At 38.9% G+C, this 18523-nt stretch overlaps 2 protein-coding genes across 3 annotated transcripts in view; one reads left to right on the forward strand and one right to left on the reverse strand.

The window, feature by feature from the left end:
* Hps3 (HPS3 biogenesis of lysosomal organelles complex 2 subunit 1) overlaps positions 1 to 18523 on the forward strand; it is an 80483-nt gene that overhangs the window by 40344 nt on the left and 21616 nt on the right. The window contains exons 7-13 of the mRNA XM_057756811.1: positions 1365 to 1519; positions 2410 to 2512; positions 11481 to 11662; positions 13470 to 13650; positions 14481 to 14714; positions 16107 to 16292; positions 17108 to 17296. Coding sequence (XP_057612794.1) covers positions 1365 to 1519; positions 2410 to 2512; positions 11481 to 11662; positions 13470 to 13650; positions 14481 to 14714; positions 16107 to 16292; positions 17108 to 17296 — 1230 coding nt within the window. The remainder of the gene's footprint in view (positions 1 to 1364; positions 1520 to 2409; positions 2513 to 11480; positions 11663 to 13469; positions 13651 to 14480; positions 14715 to 16106; positions 16293 to 17107; positions 17297 to 18523) is intronic.
* Positions 16165 to 18523, reverse strand: part of Cp (ceruloplasmin) — an 83896-nt gene continuing 81537 nt past the window's right edge. Inside the window, exon 20 of one of the 2 annotated variants that reach the window (XM_057756806.1) lies at positions 16165 to 16240. The gene's annotated coding sequence lies outside the window, so the exon portion shown is untranslated. The remainder of the gene's footprint in view (positions 16241 to 18523) is intronic. The other variant, XM_057756808.1, reaches the window with a different exon arrangement.

An 18523-nucleotide genomic window follows, 5' to 3' on the forward strand; every position in this document is an offset into this window, starting at 1 on the left:
TTTCACTTCTAAGGTATAAACTAACCGAATGCATGTTCGTACCTATTGCGCTTTCTGCAAGCAGCCCTAAATTATTCTTCTCTGTTTTTACAGGTTACTTTATGTCTGCCTTCAGTGCCTCTTTTGTTGGTGGGAGGGTAGTGCTTTTTGCTAATGATGGCTATATTAGATAGCAGCTTGCTGTTTGATCCTGCCTAGTGAGCCTGAGGTGTGGTTACCACAGTACTCTCACCAGGTATCTGGATAATGATAATGTCCTAGAGTGGGTTCATTTTTCACCTGCCTGACTAATGCCATAATTTTCTGTTGCTGACTTGACTTCAAATTTGTTTTCAGATGCTGGGAAAACTAGATTCATAGATTTTATGTGCCTTTTCTCTAATGTGCACAGCATTGAAGGAGGTGTGAGAGGGAAGGGAATGGTGTTCACACTTTCTGGCTCCCTTTTCCCATGGCCTCACCAGTTCTGAAACCCTAGATGCCACTGAGCACTGAGTAAGCATGCAATCATTTCACCCACTTGCTATCTGAACATTTTGGGAGTCTGAGACAGCCCCGACTGAAGAAAAGTATATACAATCTTCACTCCCTTTCCTTGGAGATTCTGCTTCTTCTACTCTATTCATGGCCTATTATATCTTATCTGTTTTCTTCCATTTAATGTCTTGAGTTGGAACACTATCCTGGCTCCTCCCAATTTACTTAACACATGCCTCAGGCTATTAGATGCTCGAGACTTTGTTTACAACCAAGGGGTTTTCAGTGAGGGACAGCAAAACATACAAGCAAAGAAAACATTTTATATGCTTTATGCTACAGCGTGGTCTTTTATAGCATCTGATCAAGCCCTAAGATGCCATTTAGTAGAGATTTTACTGAGGGACAGGTAACAATTTCAGAGCTACTCTTCCAACAGGGTCTTCAGGGACTATTCTCCAGTAGCTTTCCCAGCTGTGAGACCTTCTTTCTGTATTTATAGTCATCAATTCAGAAAAGATCTATAAAATAGGTGGTGGCTGATATGCATAGATTGGTATTCTAAAGAGCAGGAACTGGGTGGAGAATTTTTTAATCAAATGAACAGACAGACTTTGTAGGTTTGTTTTTAAAGACAAGGTCCCATGTATCTCCGGTTAGCCTCTTAATTCACTTTGTAGCTGACTATAACCTTGAAGTTTTGATCATCGTGTGTCCACCTCTTGACTGAGGTATGAGTCACTATCCCCGGTATTATACCATGCTGGTGAGTGAACCCAGGGCTTCATGTACTCTGCTAACTGAGCTACATCCCAAGCCTGGATTTTTGAAGATGAAGTCCACATACCTTCATTCCTTGGTTAAATTTGATGTTTTCCCTTTATTAGGCTTGCCCACCTGTCAGTATGGATGTGTGTGCCCTAAGGATACAGCTTTTCATAGGACTGAAAGCCATCTGCCATTTTAAAAACCACATCATACTTCTGACCAAGGCAGACCCTGAAACCATTTCAGAGAAAAGAGAATCACCCAAGAGACTTCTGTAAGTATTCTGCTAGCCTGACACATTTCTGCCAATTTCTGGAATGAAGTGTAACTGGTGGTGTATGTGTCTTACTTTTATATTTTTTAAATTGAAACTCAGAATGATCAGATTGGTGGCTTTTCCAGAGAAAATAAAGGTACAATGATCTCTAAAATATTGTTTATAATTTAACTTGGCACTTTTATAAGAAATGAATTATAAAATAGTTTCAGTAGCTGTCACCTGTACTGTGGATAAGAATATAAAAGATGAGCCTTCTTTGTGGAATTATGGGGATAGATAGAATGCCTAATGTTAATCCTGGCCACAAAAATTCTCCCTGCTTTTCTTCTTTGGCATTTCAGTACTTAAATTTTTATTCAAAGGTCATTTTTATGTTATAAAAGAGCTTATTATATTTTTATATTAAAGAATAATCCATTTTATATTAAAGAAAAAACACAGAAAAGTAAGAGATGACACTTTAAGCCAACTCAGACTTATGTATTTCAACATTTCCCAGTGATGTGAATGCTTTACATGTTTCTGTTAAGATTTTGTGGTCCCTGACATGCTAGACTCATGGAAACCACAATGAAGAGGGATCAGACATGAGGATTGTCAAAGCTGTTGGGTGTGCATGCGCCCAAGTAGGGGGGCTTAGTCTTGGAGAATTGGAAACAAGTTGGCTTACCTGTATATGACAGTAGTAAATGCTACTACTGTGTAATGTGTAAATGTGAAGTGATGTGAACTATGAAAACTGACTATGTATATAGCTAAATACCAGGGAAAATTAAATGAAAGTGATGTCATATCTGTATTACTTTATAATACCCAATATTTACAGGAGAAAACTGTAGTTTATTAATAACTTGTCTCCTAAGTCTGATCTTTTTCTGTTCTAGAAAAGATGCCAGTGTTAGGAGAAGAATCTCCCCCATAGCTGAGGCCGGATGGAACCTGTATATTGTGAATACCATTGCACCACTTCAGCTATACAAAGAAATGGTACCTTTTTAGACATCTGATTCTTTTTCATAGAAATTTAGAGTAAAATTGAATGTAAGAGATTGGTTCTAGACAGATATGGCTCTTGTTACTGCCCAACCTCTGCCCTTGTATTTCACTAAGGAAATCTCAAGAGAGGAAAATAAATGGATCTAGATAATTATACATTCAGTTTGCTGCATCAAGACAGCTTCCACGCTCCATCAGGACAGCCAAGCATGTTTTCACAGCTTCTGGCATTTCCGAGGCCCCTTACTCATACTCGCCCTAAAGAGGTCTATTGAGCTAATGTAAGCCATTGTCTTTGAGTCCTATGTGCTGGTTATTTTGCCACAAACGTATAAATAATCTGGAAAGGTTAAATCTTCATTGATTCCTCCATCTGATTTCTGTGTAGACCGGTCTGTGGAGTATTGTCTTAATTAATCACTGAGTTGAGAGGGCCTAGCCCACTGTTAATGCTATTTCCTTGTCAGGTGGTCCTGAGTGATAAAGGCAAGCAGACTGAGCAATCCATAGGAGCAAACCCAGAACTGGTGTCCCCCATGGCTTCTGCCCCAGTTCTTGTTTCCTGTTTCCCTCAATGTAAACTGTAAACTTTAAGCCAAATAAACTCTTTCCTCCATCCAATTTGTTTATGGCCAGTATTTTATCATAGCAAGAGAAGCCAAACTAAAGCACTAACAAAGAAAACCAGGAAATGGAGTTGAAAAAATTATTTCTATCAAACTCTTTCTTTGAAATGTAATAGGTTGTCTACACCAGCAGTTTGGTGAGGGACCTAGAGTGGCATTCCTGTCTTGTTTCAAGATTCACAACTCCCTAGTCATCTTTGGCAATTAAAATACATTTCATTTAAATAATGCCAAACTTAGATAAATTGTAAGAATGGGAAAAATACAAAGAAAAACTTAGAGCTGTCACACAGACTCGCTGTAGTCAGTATTCCTCCTGATTTGCCCTCATGGTGTACTCCTATACTTTCTCAGCACAGTTATTTTTCTTGGTCCATTGAAAAGTAGTTGCATATATCACAGCTTTTGACTTTAAATAATAAGGTACTCTCTTGTATTAGCACAGTAAGCCATATGCTTCAGTAAATTTAATCTTTATACAGTGTCTATCTAGTTCATGATTCATATCCTACCTAGTTTAGTCAGTTGACTTAATAGTTGACTTAATCATGGCTTAATAGCTTTCCCACCAATCCATTCTAGGATTAGGTAATATGCTTAATTACCATATCCCCTTAGCTTTTATTAACCTAGAATATTTGTGTAATTTCTCCTTTTATTTTGTAACATTAACATTTTAGGGAAATACAAATTTCATATTTACTTTTTCTTTTATCTATTTTAAAAATGTTCATAATTTTGTTGCATTTTTTCATGATTAGATTCTGTTTATACATTCTCTGCTAAAAAAAACTGCAGGATAATCTTGTATTTTTTTTTAATTTTTTTAAGTTTCATTTTACATTCCAATCACAATTCTCCCTCTCACCCCTCCTCCCGCCCCCCCATCACCTCTCCCACAGACCACCTTCCATCCACTCCTCCCAAAGGGTAAGGACTCCCATAGGGAGTCAGCAAAGTCTGGCATATTAGGTTGGGGCAGGACCAAGACCATCCCCCCAACCCCCGAGTTAAAGCTGAGCATGGCATTCCGCCATAGGCAGTAGGCTTCAACAAGCTAGACCATGCACCAGGGATAGATCCTGGTCCTACTGCCAGGGACCCCTAGATAGTCCAAACTCCACCCTTGTCTCATGGAGGACCTACTTCTGTCCTATGGAGGCTTCACAGCTTGAGTTTCCACAAGCTTGGTTCAGCTGTCTCTGTAGATTTCCCCATCATTTATGATCTTGACCTCCCTTGCTCATATATTCCCTTTTCCCTCTCTTCGACTGGATTCACAGAGCTCGGCCTGGTGCTTGCTTGTGGATCTCTGCATCTGTTTCCATCAAGCTATCCGATGGAGGCTCTATTATGATAGATGGAGTATTCACAAATCTGATTGCAGGGAAAGATCAGTTTTGTCACCCACTCCACTATTGCCAGGAGTCTTGGCTGATGTCATCTTTGTGGATTCTTGGGAATTTCCCTAGCACCAGGTTTTTCCCTAACACCATAGTGGCTCTCTCTATCAAGAGCTCTCTTTCATTGCTCTCCATCCACTCAACCATCCTGTTCCCTCATTTCACATGCTGCTTCCCCCACCTTTATTGACAGCTTTTGCCCCCAGTTTATACAGGAAATCTCATCTAATTCCCAATCTCAGAGATATCCATCTTAGGGTCCTCATTGTTACCTAGCTTCTCTGGAATTGTGAATTGTAGCCTGGTTATTCTTTGCTTTATATCTAATATCCACTTATGAGTGAGTACATACTGTGTTTGTCTTTCTGAGTCTCACTCAGGATGGTTTTTTTTCTAGTTCCATCCTTTTGCCTACAAATTATATGATGTCATTGTTTTTTACAATTGAATAACACTTCATTTGGTAAATGTACCACATTTTCTTTATTCTTTCTTCAGTTGAGGGGCATCTAGGTTATTTCCAATTTCTAGCTATTACGAATAATGTTGCCATGAACATTGCTGAGGAAGTGTCCTTATGGTATGCTTGAGTTTATATATTTTGAAGATCAGCTTTCTGTCATATGTGGATTGGTGAAGATCTTTTACCATTCTGTAGGCTGTTGTTTTGTCTTATTTGCCATGTCGTTTACCTTACAGAAGCTTTTTAGTTCTAGGAGGTCCCATGTATTGATTGTCCCTTTCAGTGTCTGTGTTACTGGTGTCATATTTAGGAAGTAGTCTCCTGTGTCAGTGCATTGAACGCTACTTCCCACTTCCTCTTCTGTCGGGTTCAATGTAACTGGATTTATATTGGGTTATTGGTCCACTTGGACTTGAGTTTTGTGCATGGTGATAGATATGATCTATTTGCAATCTTCTACATGTTGACATCCAGTTATAATAGTTATAATTTGTTAAAGATCCTTTCTTTTTTCCGTTGTACCAATTTGGCTTCTTTATCAAAAATCAGGTAGTCAAGGTGTGTGGACTAATTTCAGGGTCTTCAATCCAATTCCATTGGTAGATGTGTCTGTTTTATGGCAATACCAAGCTGTTTTTGTTACTACAGTTCTAATATAGAGACTGAAGTCAGGGATGGTGATGACGCCAGAAGTTCATTTATTGTGCAGGATTGTTTTAGCTATTCTGGCTTTTTGCTTGTTTGGTTTTTGGTTTTTCAAGACAGGGTTTCTCTATAGCTTTGGAGCCTGTCCTGAAACTAGCTCTTGTAGTCCAGGCTGACCTCGAAATCACAGAGATCTGCCTGTCTCTGCCTCCCGAGTGTGAGTGCTGGGATTAAAGGCATGAGCCACCACCGCCTGACTGCTTTTTTTGTTTTTACATATGAAGTTGAGTATTGTTCTTTGTAGGTCTGTGAAGAATTGTGCTGAAATTTTGATGATGATTGCATTGAATCTATAGATTGCTATTTGTAAGATTGCCATTTTTATTATGTTGATCCTTCCTATCCAAGAGCATGAGAGATCTTTCCATTTTTTGGTATTTTCTTCAATTTCTTTCTTTAGGTACTTAAAGTTCTTGTCATACTGGTCTTTCACTTTTTTGATTGGAGTTATACTAGGATATTTTATATATGTGGCTATTGTGAAGGGTGATGTTTCTCTGATTTCTGTCTCTGCCTGTTTGTCCTTTGTATGTAGGTATCCCCTTGGTCTCCTTTTGTTGTCTTATTGGTCTAATTAGAACTTCAAGTACTATATAGAATAGATATGGAGAAAGTAAACAGCCTTGTTTTGTTCCTGATTTTAGTGAAATCACTTTGAATTTCTCTCTAATTTGATATTAGCTGTTGGCTTGCTGTAAATTGCTTTTATTATGTTTAGATATGTCCCTTGTATTCCTGATATCTCCAAGACTTTTATCCTAAGGGGTGTTGGTTTGTGCTGCAGGCTTTTTTTTTAGCATCTAATGGGATGATCATATATTTTTTCTTTCAGTTTGGTTGTATGGTGGATTAAACTGACAGATTTCCATATGTTGAACCAACCCTGCATCTCTGGGATGAAGCCTAATTGGTCATGGCAAATGATTTTTGCGATGTGTTCTTGGATTTAGTTTGCTATTGCCAGTATTTTATTGAGTATTTTTGCATCAATGTTCATGAAAGTGTTTGGTCTGTAGTTTTCTTTCTTTTTTTGCATCTTTGTGTGGTTTGGGTATAAGGGTAACTGTAACCTCATAAAAGGAGTTTTGTTCCCTCCGTTTCTGTTTTGTGGAACAATTCAAGGAGTATTGGAATTAGCTATTCTTTGAAATTCTGGGAGAATTCTGCGCTGAAGCCATCTGGTCCTGGCTTTTTTTTTTTTTTTTTTTTTTTGATTAGGAGACTTTTAATGACTGTTTCTATTCCCTTAGGGGTTATAGGTCTTTTAAAATTGTTTATCTTGTCTTGATCTAATTATGGTATGTGAAACCTATCTAGAAAAATGTACATTTCTTTTACATTTTCCAATTTGTGGAGTACAGGTTTTTGATGTTTCTGGTGATTCTCTGGATTTTCTTAATGCCTGTTTTTATATCCCTCTTTTTGTTTCTGATTTTGTTAATTTGGATATTCTCTGTCTTTTGGTTGGTTTGGATAAGGGTTTGTCTATCATGCTGATTTTCTCAGAGAACCAACTCTTTGTCTCATTGATTCTTTGTTTCTATTTTATTTGCCTTCAGTTTGATTATTTCCTCATATCTTCTCCTTGTGGATGAGTTTGCTTCTTTTTGTTCTAGAACTTTCTGGTGTTCTGTTAATTTGCTAGGGTGGGGTTTCTCCAACTTCTTTATGTAGGCTCTTAGTGCTCTCAACTTTTCTGTTAGCACTGCTTCCACAGTGTCCCATAAGTTTGGTTATGGTTGTGCCTTCATTTTTGATGAAATCTTGGAAGTCTTTAATGCCTTTATTTTTCCTTTGACCCAGGAGTGATTCAGTTGAGCATTATTCAGTTTCCATAAGTTGGTAAGCTTTCAGGAATTTGCATTCTTGATGAATTTTAAATTTAAGCCATGGTGACATGATAAGATACAGGAGGTTATTCCATTTTTGTTTGTTTGTTTCTGTTGAGGTTTGCTTTGTTGTCAAGTATGTGGTCAGTTTTACAGAAGATTCCATGAGGTGCTGAGAAGAAGGGATATTCTTTTGTGATTGGGTGAGATGTTCTGTAGATGTCTGTTAAGCCCATTTGAGTCATAACATCTCTTAGTTCCCTCATTTCTCTGTTAATTTCTGTCTTGCATACCTGTTCATTTGTAAGAGTGGGGTGTTGACATTTCCCAATATTAGTGAGTACAGCTTAAGGTCCGATTTAAGCTTTAGTAATGTTTCCTTGCATGTGTAGGTGCCCTTGTCTTTGGGGAATAGATGTTCAGAATTGAGACTTCATCTTCAGTGATTTTTCTGTGATGAATATGAAATGTCTTTCTTCATTTCTCTTGACTACTTTTAGTTTGAAGTCCTTTTTGTTAGATATTGGGATAGCTACAACAGCTTTATTCTTAGGTCCATTTGATTGGAAAATCTTTTCCTAACCCTTTGCTCTGAGGAAATGTCTGTTTTTGAAATTGAGGTGTGTTTTTTGTATGCAGCAGAAGGATGGATCCTGTTTTGCTATCCATTCTGTTTGCCTGTGTCTTTTTATAAGTTGAGTCCATTGATATTAAGGTATATTAATGACCAATGATTGTTAATGCCTGCGATTTTTTTTTTGGTGGTAATGTGTGTGTTTCCTATCTTTAGGATTTGCTAGTGTGGGATTATTTGTTGTTATATATGTTTTATTATATGTTATATATAATATATATTAATATATATGTTGTTATATGTTTTTGTGGGTATAACTAACTTCCCTGGGTTGGAGTTTTGTGGTACAGCTAACTTCCTTGGGTTGGCGTTTTCCTTCTAGTGCTTCCTTGTAGGGCTGGATTTGTGGATAGGTATTGTTTAAATTTGTTTTTGTCATGGAATATCTTGTTTTCTCCATCTACGATGATTCAAAGTTTTGTTGAAAATACTAGTCTGGCTTGACATCCATGGTCTCTTAGTATCTGCATAATGTCTGTCCAGGACCTCGCTTTCAGAGTCTCCATTGAGAAATTGAATGTTATTCTGATGGGTCTGTCTTTTTATGTTACATGGTCTTTTTCCTTTGCAGCTCTTTATATTCTTTTTTTAATTCTGTATATTTTTGTGTTTTGATTATTGGTTTTCTGTAAGTTTCTTGTATCTTCATAGACATTTCCTTCTTTAGGTTGGGAAATTGTTTTTTCTATGACTTTGTTGAATATATTTTCTGTGCCTTTGAGCTGGACTTCTTCTTCTTCTATCCCTACTATTCTTAGGTTTGGTCTTTTCATGGTATCCTAGATGGTGTTCTGGATGTTACATGGTATGACTTTGTTGGCTTCATTATTTTCTTTGACAGATGAATCTATTTTCTCCATCATATCTTTATTGGTTGAAATCTTTCTTCAATCTCTTGCATTCTGTTGGTTATGCTTGCATCTGTAGTTCATGTTCGTTTACTCAGATTTTCCATTTCCAGGATTCTCATGGTTTGTGTTTTCTTGATTGCCTCTATTTCAATATTCAAGTCTTGAACTGTTTCTTTAACCTGTTTGATTGTTTTTTCTTGGCTTTCTTTGACAGATTTATTGATTTCTTCCAATTTTTTGTATGCCTTTTTTTTTCGATTTCTTTAAGGGCATTTTTCATTTCCTTTTTAAGGGTCTCTAACATCTTCATAAAGTGATTTTTAAGATTGTTTTCTTCTGCTTCCTCTGCATTGGGATGTTCAAGTTTTTCTTTTGTAGGAACACTAGGCTCTGGTGGGGCCATATTGCTCTTTTAATGGTTGAATATATTCTTGCATCTCGTCTACCCCTCTCTCTTTTTTTTCTGTTTTCTTTTTTTTTTTATTTTTAAAATTTATTTATTTATTAAAAACTTCCACCTCTTCCCCTCCTCCCATTTCCCTCCCACTCCCCCCAGTCTCCCTCCCCCCCTCCCCCCTGGATCTCCAGACCTAAGAGAAGTCGGGGTGCCCTTCCCTGTGGAAAGTCCAAGGCCCTCCCCACCACATCCAGGTCTAGGAAGGTGTGCAGTCGGTGTCTGTTTCTCAGAGATCCTCTCTTGGAGCCATTGGTACAATAGCTGTCTGTGTCTCAGGGAGCTGCTGAGGTTCTGGGGGATGGGTGGGTTTGGCGGCAGAGTGGGCCTTGTAGATTACAGGGTCTGATGGTGGGATGGTAGAGCAGCCTGCCTGCAGAAAGCTTTCCTGCTGACTAGCTGATGGAGCTGAGATAGGCGTGGGAGGGGCTCCGGCTTTTACCCAGGAGTCTGGGCTGTACAGCTGGGAGACTGGTCACTCACCTCTTGGTCTACTTTATGCAGTCACTGTCTGTGTCTCAGGGAGCCGCTGAGGTTGCAGGGGATTGGTGGCTTTGGGGCAAAGTGGGATTAAAGGATCCTCTCAGTAAGTGGTGAAGCAGCTTGCCTTTTGGTCTGCTCTGTGCAGTTTCTGTCTGTGTTTCAGGAAGCCACTAAGGTCACGGGGGATGTCTAAGTTTTCAATGTATTTTCCTAGTATATGAAATTATGGAAGCAGGTAATGACCATTGTTGCCTCACTGGTGATATCAGTTTGGGTAATATAGTTAAGGATTGACTGACTTGTTTCTGATACTTATCAGTGTTGTCCTGGAAAGTGTTGGATCTCATCTAAAAGTGACTCCTAAAGTCTGATGATGTTGATAAAGAAGGTTAGCCAGTGATGGTTTTTGTATGCCCACTGTGAATATGGAAATAGATGTCATTGTTAGTTACAAGGTGAAACTCAACAGGGGAACTTTGTTCTTAGTTTGAAAAAGTTAAGTCATGGACCTTTCAAGAAAAAGTTAATTATTTCAAATATGTTCAAAACCTTATCAAATTAGAAACAAATTATTGATAACTACACTATCAATATTATTATATCATTTGGAATTTCTTCGTGCTTTAAGCTACTAACAAAGTAATGTTTGTCATCATATTTGTATTAAACTGGCCTATAGATTTGCTAAGGCCCTATTAAAGGGCCAGATTAGGTATTTTTGACAACTTGACACAAACTAGAGTTATCTGGAAAGAGGAATCACATTAGAGAAAATTCCTCCATCAGATGGGCCTGTAGGCAAATTTGTAGGGTATTTTCTTGATTGTGATTTATATGGGAGGTCCATGTTCCCTGGGGCAGTGCCATACCTGAGCAGGTGACCCAGGATAGTATAAAAAAGCAGACGGAGAGTACTGAGGGCTGCAGTGATGGATCAGTGGTTAAAAGCACTTGTTGCTATGTTAGGGAATGCAAGTTCACTTCTCAGCATCTGCATTATGTCTTCTAACTATCCAAAACTCCAGCTCCAGGGGATCTGATGTGGCATCTCTTCTGACCTCCAGGCATTCATGGAGTACATAGACATATATGCATGCAAAACATTCAAACATTCACACACATAAAATTAAATAAGTATGTCTAAAAAATAAAAAGAGGAGGAGGAGAAGGACAAGAAAACAGGCTGACCAAGCCTAAGCAGTGTTCTTGCTGGTCTACATTTCAGTTTCTGCCTCCAGGTTTCTTCATTGGCTTTCATTAGTGATGAACTGTGTGATGGGTAAACCAAATAAATAAACCCTTTCCTCCCCAAGTTGCCTTGAATGGTGGTGCTTTATCACAGCAATAAAAAACAAAGATAATATGCAACAACATATTTAGTAACTTTTTGTGTTTATATACCTATATGTTAATTTTATTAGCAAAATATAATGAAGTTCTTAAGAGTGGGGACAGGGTGAGGAATTGGTGATCTTTCTTCAGCAACGCTAGCTTTTTGTTTCTTGTTTCAGGTAGACTACAGTAACACCTACAAGACTGTGAAAACACAGAGCTGTATCCACTTGCTTAGTGAGGCTCATCTGCTAGTGAGAGCTGCCCTGATGGAGAGCAGTCGACTGGAGCCTGCAGAGAAAGCAGAGCTCTTGGAAGCTTTTAAGGAAAGCTGTGGGCACCTTGGAGACTGTTACAGCAGGTCTGTGAGGCCTTTTAAGCCTTGTTATAGAATTTTATATGTACTTACCAGGATTTTTATTTCTGGGAGTTGACTCACTTTTTTCATTTATTTTACAGTCATTTCTTAAATGCATGTTGAGTGTCATGTACTGTGGTATAGAGATACAAAGTGAATATGATCTGCCCAGTCAATGTCTTGAGAGTTAGAGAAAGAAATAGTAAACCCATTACCAAACTTTTGAATTTGCAGGGTGGCTTTATTTATTTACTTTATTTATTTTCTTTATATTATATTTAGGATTTGAGGGGCACATGACCAGGGAAAAGACCTGAGATAGCTTTGGTACTTGTTTCTTGTCTGTTAGCTTGAGGGAGGCGTGTAGAAGGAGCAGCGGGCTGCATTCCCGCCCAGCTCCTGGCTGCCTGGCTAGCTTATGCCCCTTAATAACAACACATAAATTGTATTCTTTTAAACACTGCCTGGCTCATTATCTCTAGCCTCTTACTGGCTAACTCTCACATCTTGATTAACCCATTTCTAATAATCTGTGTAGCACCACGAGGTAGGGGTTTACCGGGAAAGATTCAGCATGTCTGACCTGGCGGCTGGCTCCATCGCATCTGGCTCACCTCCCTTCTTCCCAGCATTCTGTTCGGTCTACTCCGCCTATCTAAATTCTGTCCTATCAGGCCAAGCAGTTTTCTTTATTAATTAACTAATGAAAGCAACAGATAGAAAGAAGTCACTCCCACATCAGAGGCGTGTCACTGAAGCAGTCTGATATTTTTTCTTTTTCTTTTATTATTATTATTAAAAATTTCCACCTCCTCCCATTTCCCTCTTCCTCCCCCCACTTCTCCTCCCCCTCCCTCTCCAGTCCAAAGAGCAGTCAGGGTTCCCTGCCGTGTGGGAAGTCCAAGGTCCTCCCCGCTTCATCCAGGTCTAGGAAGGTGAGCATCCAAATAGACTAGGCTCCCACAAAGTCAGTACAAGCTCCAGATGAAGAGCAGAAGGAGGGAGAACATGAGCAAGGAAGTCAGGACTGCAAGGGGTGCGTCCACCCACTGAGACATTGGGGCTGATCTAACGGGAGCTCACCAAGGCCAGCTGAACTGGGACTGATGGAGCATGTGATCAAACCGGACTCTCTGAACATGGCGGACAATGAGTGCTGACTGAGAAACCAAGGACAATGGCACTGGGTTTTGATCCTACTGAAGTCTGAAATATCAGTAATCTGTGCTTTCTTGATATCACAAAGGACTACTAAGGTCAATAGAGATTTTTATTTCTGAGAACCATGTATATAAAAGTTTTTGTAAACAATTGTTTTACAGGCATACTTAACTTGGGCAAATGATTATAAATGACTGAAATAGGCTATGCTGAACCATAAATGCCATTATTTTAGAGGCATATTAAATATTACAATTCATGCCAGTTGGGGTTGTGGTGTACATCTTTAATCCCAGCACTCAGGAGACAGGGGTAGGTAGATCTCTGACACTGAGGTCCACCTGGTCTACAGAGCGAATTACAAGATTACAAGAGAGCCGGAGATATACAGGGATACCCTGTCTCGAAAAACCAAAAATTAAAATGAAAATTCACTTGATGAATGATTGCTTTTCCACCTTCGTTGTGTTCAGGAAAAAAAGAAACTGCAAATTAGAGTGACTTTATAAAATCAAATATGGTTGCCAGTGGCAGCAGAAAAGCACCGTGCGTCTCATTCTTTGGAAAGCATCATCTGTGTTCTTACTAATTGTGTTATGTAGCTGACTTCAAATGCACATTTGAAGCCTTTTAAAATTTCTCTCTTTAGGCTTGACACTGAGCAATCCCACCTCGCCTTGCCATACTATAAGATGTCTGGATTGTCTCTGGCTGAAGTTTTGGCCCGTGTGGACTGGACGGAAGACAGTGAATCACAGAAATATGAGAGAGGATTAATATTCTATATTAACCATTCACTTTATGAAAACCTGGGTGAAGAATTAAATGAAGTGAGTATAGTTTCCTATACTGTTACAGCTTCTGTTTTTAACTTTTTAATTTAATAATTTCTTTTAGTAAATAGTATTTAGAACTTAAGTTCCAAATACTTTTTTTTTCCCCACTAAAACCAAAAAATCAACGCGTTCTTTTCTCCTTTAATGATTTTAGAATTATAACTTGGACAAAAGTTTAGGGGTCACCTTCTCCTATTTCCTTAGTATTTAGCGTGGAGGTGTTATGTGTTGTGATCGAGGGACCTGCCCAACCACAGTGACATCCATTTCCTAAGTGAGAGATGGAATCAGATTACTGCCTTCCTTTGTTTTTTTTTTTAACTCTATTTGACCTATTTTTAAGTGTCCAAAACATTATTATAGATTATTTTTAATCCTTTCTGTGTTTTAAGCAGAGTTGGATATTGTAATACCATATACTTAGAGATTTCACGGGGAGTAAAATTTCTTTTGAATTACATTAGAGCATATTTTTGAACTAAGTTGTAGTTTTTAAATTGTAGACATTTGAATATAATAACATTTTCTCCAATGTGATTGAAGTTAGAAAAGTTGGTCACAAATTGGTATATATTTTTCCTTGATTTTTTTCTTATTGCATCTCTGCAGACAGATCATGTCCTCTCATTTCTAGTTTCCCAAATTGTCTCATGAACACTGTTTCTAAATCATAACTTATATTGTTTATCTATTGACTTTGTGTGTGTGTGTGTATATATATATATATATATATATATATATATATATATATATACATTCCTTTTTTTCTTTTTATACTGCTTCCCATTGGCTAACCTTTTATTCTTTGATTATACTTGTCAAAGGAAGTAGCAGCAAAAGTGGCTCAGATATTTCATGTGGCTGAGCCAAAGCAACTGCCTCATGTCCTCTGCAGTCCCTCTATGAAGAATATTGATCCTTCAACTGCCTTGCATTATTTAAAGAAGCTGGATACACATGAATCTTCACCAGTCTTAGTGACCTTGACCAAGGCAGCAGTGGCCTTGAAAATGGGAGATCTTGACCTGTACGCGAATGAAATGAAGAGCCATTCAGAGGTAGAGTACCCGGCCTGGTGTTGGCTACAGTCTGAGAGGATTGGAGGTGGTCCCAAGACACTTACTTGGCTTTCTTCTGCCTTCTTTGTACCTCATGACTACTTTTTTTTTCTTTTCGAGTTAGGGTTTTTCTGTATAATGCACTGGCTGTTCTGGAACATGCTCTGTATACAAGGTTAGGCTGAAACTCACAGAGAGCTGCATGCCTCTGCCTCCTGAGTGCTGGGATTAAAGGTGTGAGCCATCACCTCCAGGCCTACCTCATGGTTTCTTAATAATAGATAATAGACATTATTAGATGGGGTCTACTCTAAGTGGGATTTTAGACTGGCAAATGAAACAAAAGAAAAATGACTGATAAATATCAGCTTTTATCTTCTTAGTGTCACATATATTCAGAATATTATGTTTGATACAAAAGAGTATAAGAGCAGTACCCACAGCTGGCCATTAAAGTAAGTGTAAGGTCTGACAGTGTATTCACTGGAAGCACAATAGGGTGTTGAGGTTTTTTTAGTATAGAAAGAAGGATATTAACTGTAAATGATAGGAGTCTAATAGGTCAAAAATGCTCTCCACTCAGGAAAACCACAAGTGACACCATGGACTAGTGGATATTTAAATGTGCACCAAAGGAAGAAAGGTTGTTTATTTATTTATTTATTTATTTATTTTGAAAGAGGGATAATTTAGGACAGAGACCAAAGATGCTAATCACTTAAGGTGGGGACGAAGGATAATTTTGCACTCGTTTCCTAGGCCTTTTATAAATTACTTGCATGGAGTATTTCATTTCATTCTTGTTTAGTGCTGATATCAGTGTTGTCACAACTGTTTACACACATGAGAGCCCTGAGACCCAGAGCTGAAATTACTTGTCTCTGATTGCACGGTTGGTCATCTTGAACTATCAAGGTGACTTTAGAGCCTGGGCCTTGTTGTTATTGTTGCCTGCTTGGTCAAATGTTTCCAGTATAAACATGTCTTCTAAAACAGGGGAAAGAAATCATTATACCAGGAGACAATTTGCTATGAGAAGTCAGCCCCAGGGCATCTGCTTGGAAATGAGTAGAATTCTGAAAGTCAGAGTTTTCTTTACATAATTTTGAGAATTATATATATATATATATATATATATGTGTGTGTGTGTGTGTGTGTGTGTGTATATATATATATATATTCCTAATCTAAAATTCTTTACAAAATAGAATATCTCTAAGTTTAGTTCTCTATAAATTATTTACATAAGACAGCTAATAATCTCCTTTTTGGGACAAGAGGATAAGAATGGAAATAAAGTGTTAACAACTTTCCCCTGGATGTGTGCATTGGGATATACATGTGAACTGAGTCAAGTGCACTTCATTCCAATATTTCTTTCTGATCCTGAAGGTGAAGCTGCTGTATGGCTTCATTCTGGAACCTCGGCTGTTGCTTCACCACTGGAAAGGACAGATTCTTCCTACTGAGCTTGCAATTCACTTGAAGGAAACTCAGCCTGGATTGCTGCTGGCTTCAGTCCTGGGCTTACAGAAAAATGGTAAAATTGGAATTGAAGAAGCAGATTCGTTTTTTAAGGTTTGTTCAGTTAAAAATATAATTTCTCTTAATGACCTGATAGAAACCAAAGGAGAGTAAGGAATAGAAGTGAATTTTCATTCGTCTTTGAAAGGACAGACTTCTTTTTTTTAATGTGCTTTTTATTATTATAATTATTATTATTATTAAAAATTTTCACCTCCTCCCATTTCCCTCTCCTTCCCCCATTCCCCCTCCCTTTCCCTCTCCAATCCAAAGAGCAGTCAGGGTTCCCTGTCCTGTGGGAAGTCCAAGGTCCTCGCCCCTCCATCTAGGTCTAGGAAGGTGAGCATCCAAACAGACTAGGTTCTTACAAAGCCAGTATATGCAGTAGAATCAAAACCCAGTGCCATTGTCCTTGGCTTCTCAGTCAGCCCTCCTTGTCAGCCACGTTAGGAGAGTCTGGTTTGATCACATGATCCATCAGTCCCACTACAGCTGGCCTTGGTGAGCTCCCATTAGATCAGCCCCACCGTCACAGTGGGTGGGCGCACCACTTGCTGTCCTGACTTCCTTGCTCATGTTCTCTCTCCTTCTGCTCCTCATTTAGACCTTGGAAGCTCAGTCCAGTGCTCCAATGTGGGTTTCTGTCTCTATCTCCATAGGACAGACTTCTGTATAATCAGTTTGTAATGTAACTATACAGATTAAAAGAATGTGTCTGCAGAATATTCATGCACACAACCTAGAATGTATATATCTTTGCTCTTGCCATGGCAGTCAAGCCAAATTTATAAGCTACATGACCACATGGTTGAGCAGTAGCTCTGTTTCACATCTGGCTCAGGATTTATGTGGGGTACCCTGTTTTCAAGGTGCTGTGTGGAAAGGATGAAGACACAATTCCTCAGCTTTTGGTAGACTTCTGGGAGGCTCAGCTTGTAGCTTGTCTCCCCAACATGGTTCTTCAGGACCTCTTCTTCAAGCTTACAACTCAGTACATCTGGAGGATATCTAGGAGGCAATGCCCTGATACCATACCTCTGAGAACAGCAGAGGATTTGGTAAGATAATGAAATAGTGCCTTAAGTGCATACACTGTATGCTGCAATAATGTGTTCTTAGTTTTGTTTTCTTTTTGAGAGAGAAAGCTAGAAAGAGAGAGATCAGATGCTGCGTGCAGAGCCTAAAGGTCACACTCAGGTATTATTCTCAGGAACTCTGTGCATTTCTTTTGTAACAAAGTCTCTAATTGACCTACAGACTATCAATTAGGCTGTACTAGTTAACATGAGAGCCCCAGGAATCTTCCCTTCTGCTTCCTCACCATTGAGATTACAAATGTGCACAGTCTTACCTGACATTTTTGTGGGTTCTAGTACTCAAATTGAGGTCTTCATTCTCGTGACATAAGTCCATTGTCTACTGAGGCTATCTTTCTAGCCTCTACCTTGTGTTTAATGCTTAGAATGTACCTGAAGTTACCCACATTTTACATACTTTCCCATTCTAAAGAGCATCACCTTGAACTGCTAAGATGGCTTATCAAGTAAAGGCCCTTTCTGCCAAGTTTCATCTAAGGCCTAAGCTCTATCTTTGGGATTCACAGTAGGAGAGAATTGACTCCTGAAAGTTTTTTTCAAATCTCTACATGTGTTTCAATGCACCCACAACCATACACCCATAGCGCGCACACACGCGCGCGCACACACATACACACACACAATAAATAAATAAAAATTTAAAGACTACCCCCTAGAAGCCAGGTGTCATGGCACACACCTTTAATCCTATTACTCAGGATGCAGAGGAAGTAGATGTCTACAAGGTCTGAGACAGCCTGATCTACAAAGGGATTTCCAGGCCAGCCAGGTCTACACCAGGACCCTACTCAGATTTCACACGCTTAAAATAATGAATACTCCTGTACTCCTCTATTCCCCCCTGCAGTGCCACAGCATGTGAAGGATGTTTCCCAGAACACTACCTCACCTGTACTTGTTAGTGGAGGACTGAGTAAAGAGGGGCCTCTCTGAGGAATTTTGGAAGGCCTGATGCAAGGGGCAGTAGCACTGTGCTTCCGTTTCCTGTCAGGGGCACACTCAGCTTTAGGTGTGTTTTGGGCAGTTGTAGCAGCCCTTGCTCCCCATCCTACCCTGTTTTCCTCTTTCAGCCCAGTTGTCGTGATTGCTGTGCTTACTCTGCAGTGACTGAAAAGGTCACCAGTATCATTTCTTAGACAAAAGATACTCAATGGGATCATATCAAGACCTTACAGGGATGCTTTGTAA

The sequence above is a fragment of the Chionomys nivalis genome, chromosome 24 (assembly GCF_950005125.1).
Source record: "Chionomys nivalis chromosome 24, mChiNiv1.1, whole genome shotgun sequence".
NCBI lineage: Eukaryota > Metazoa > Chordata > Mammalia > Rodentia > Cricetidae > Chionomys > Chionomys nivalis.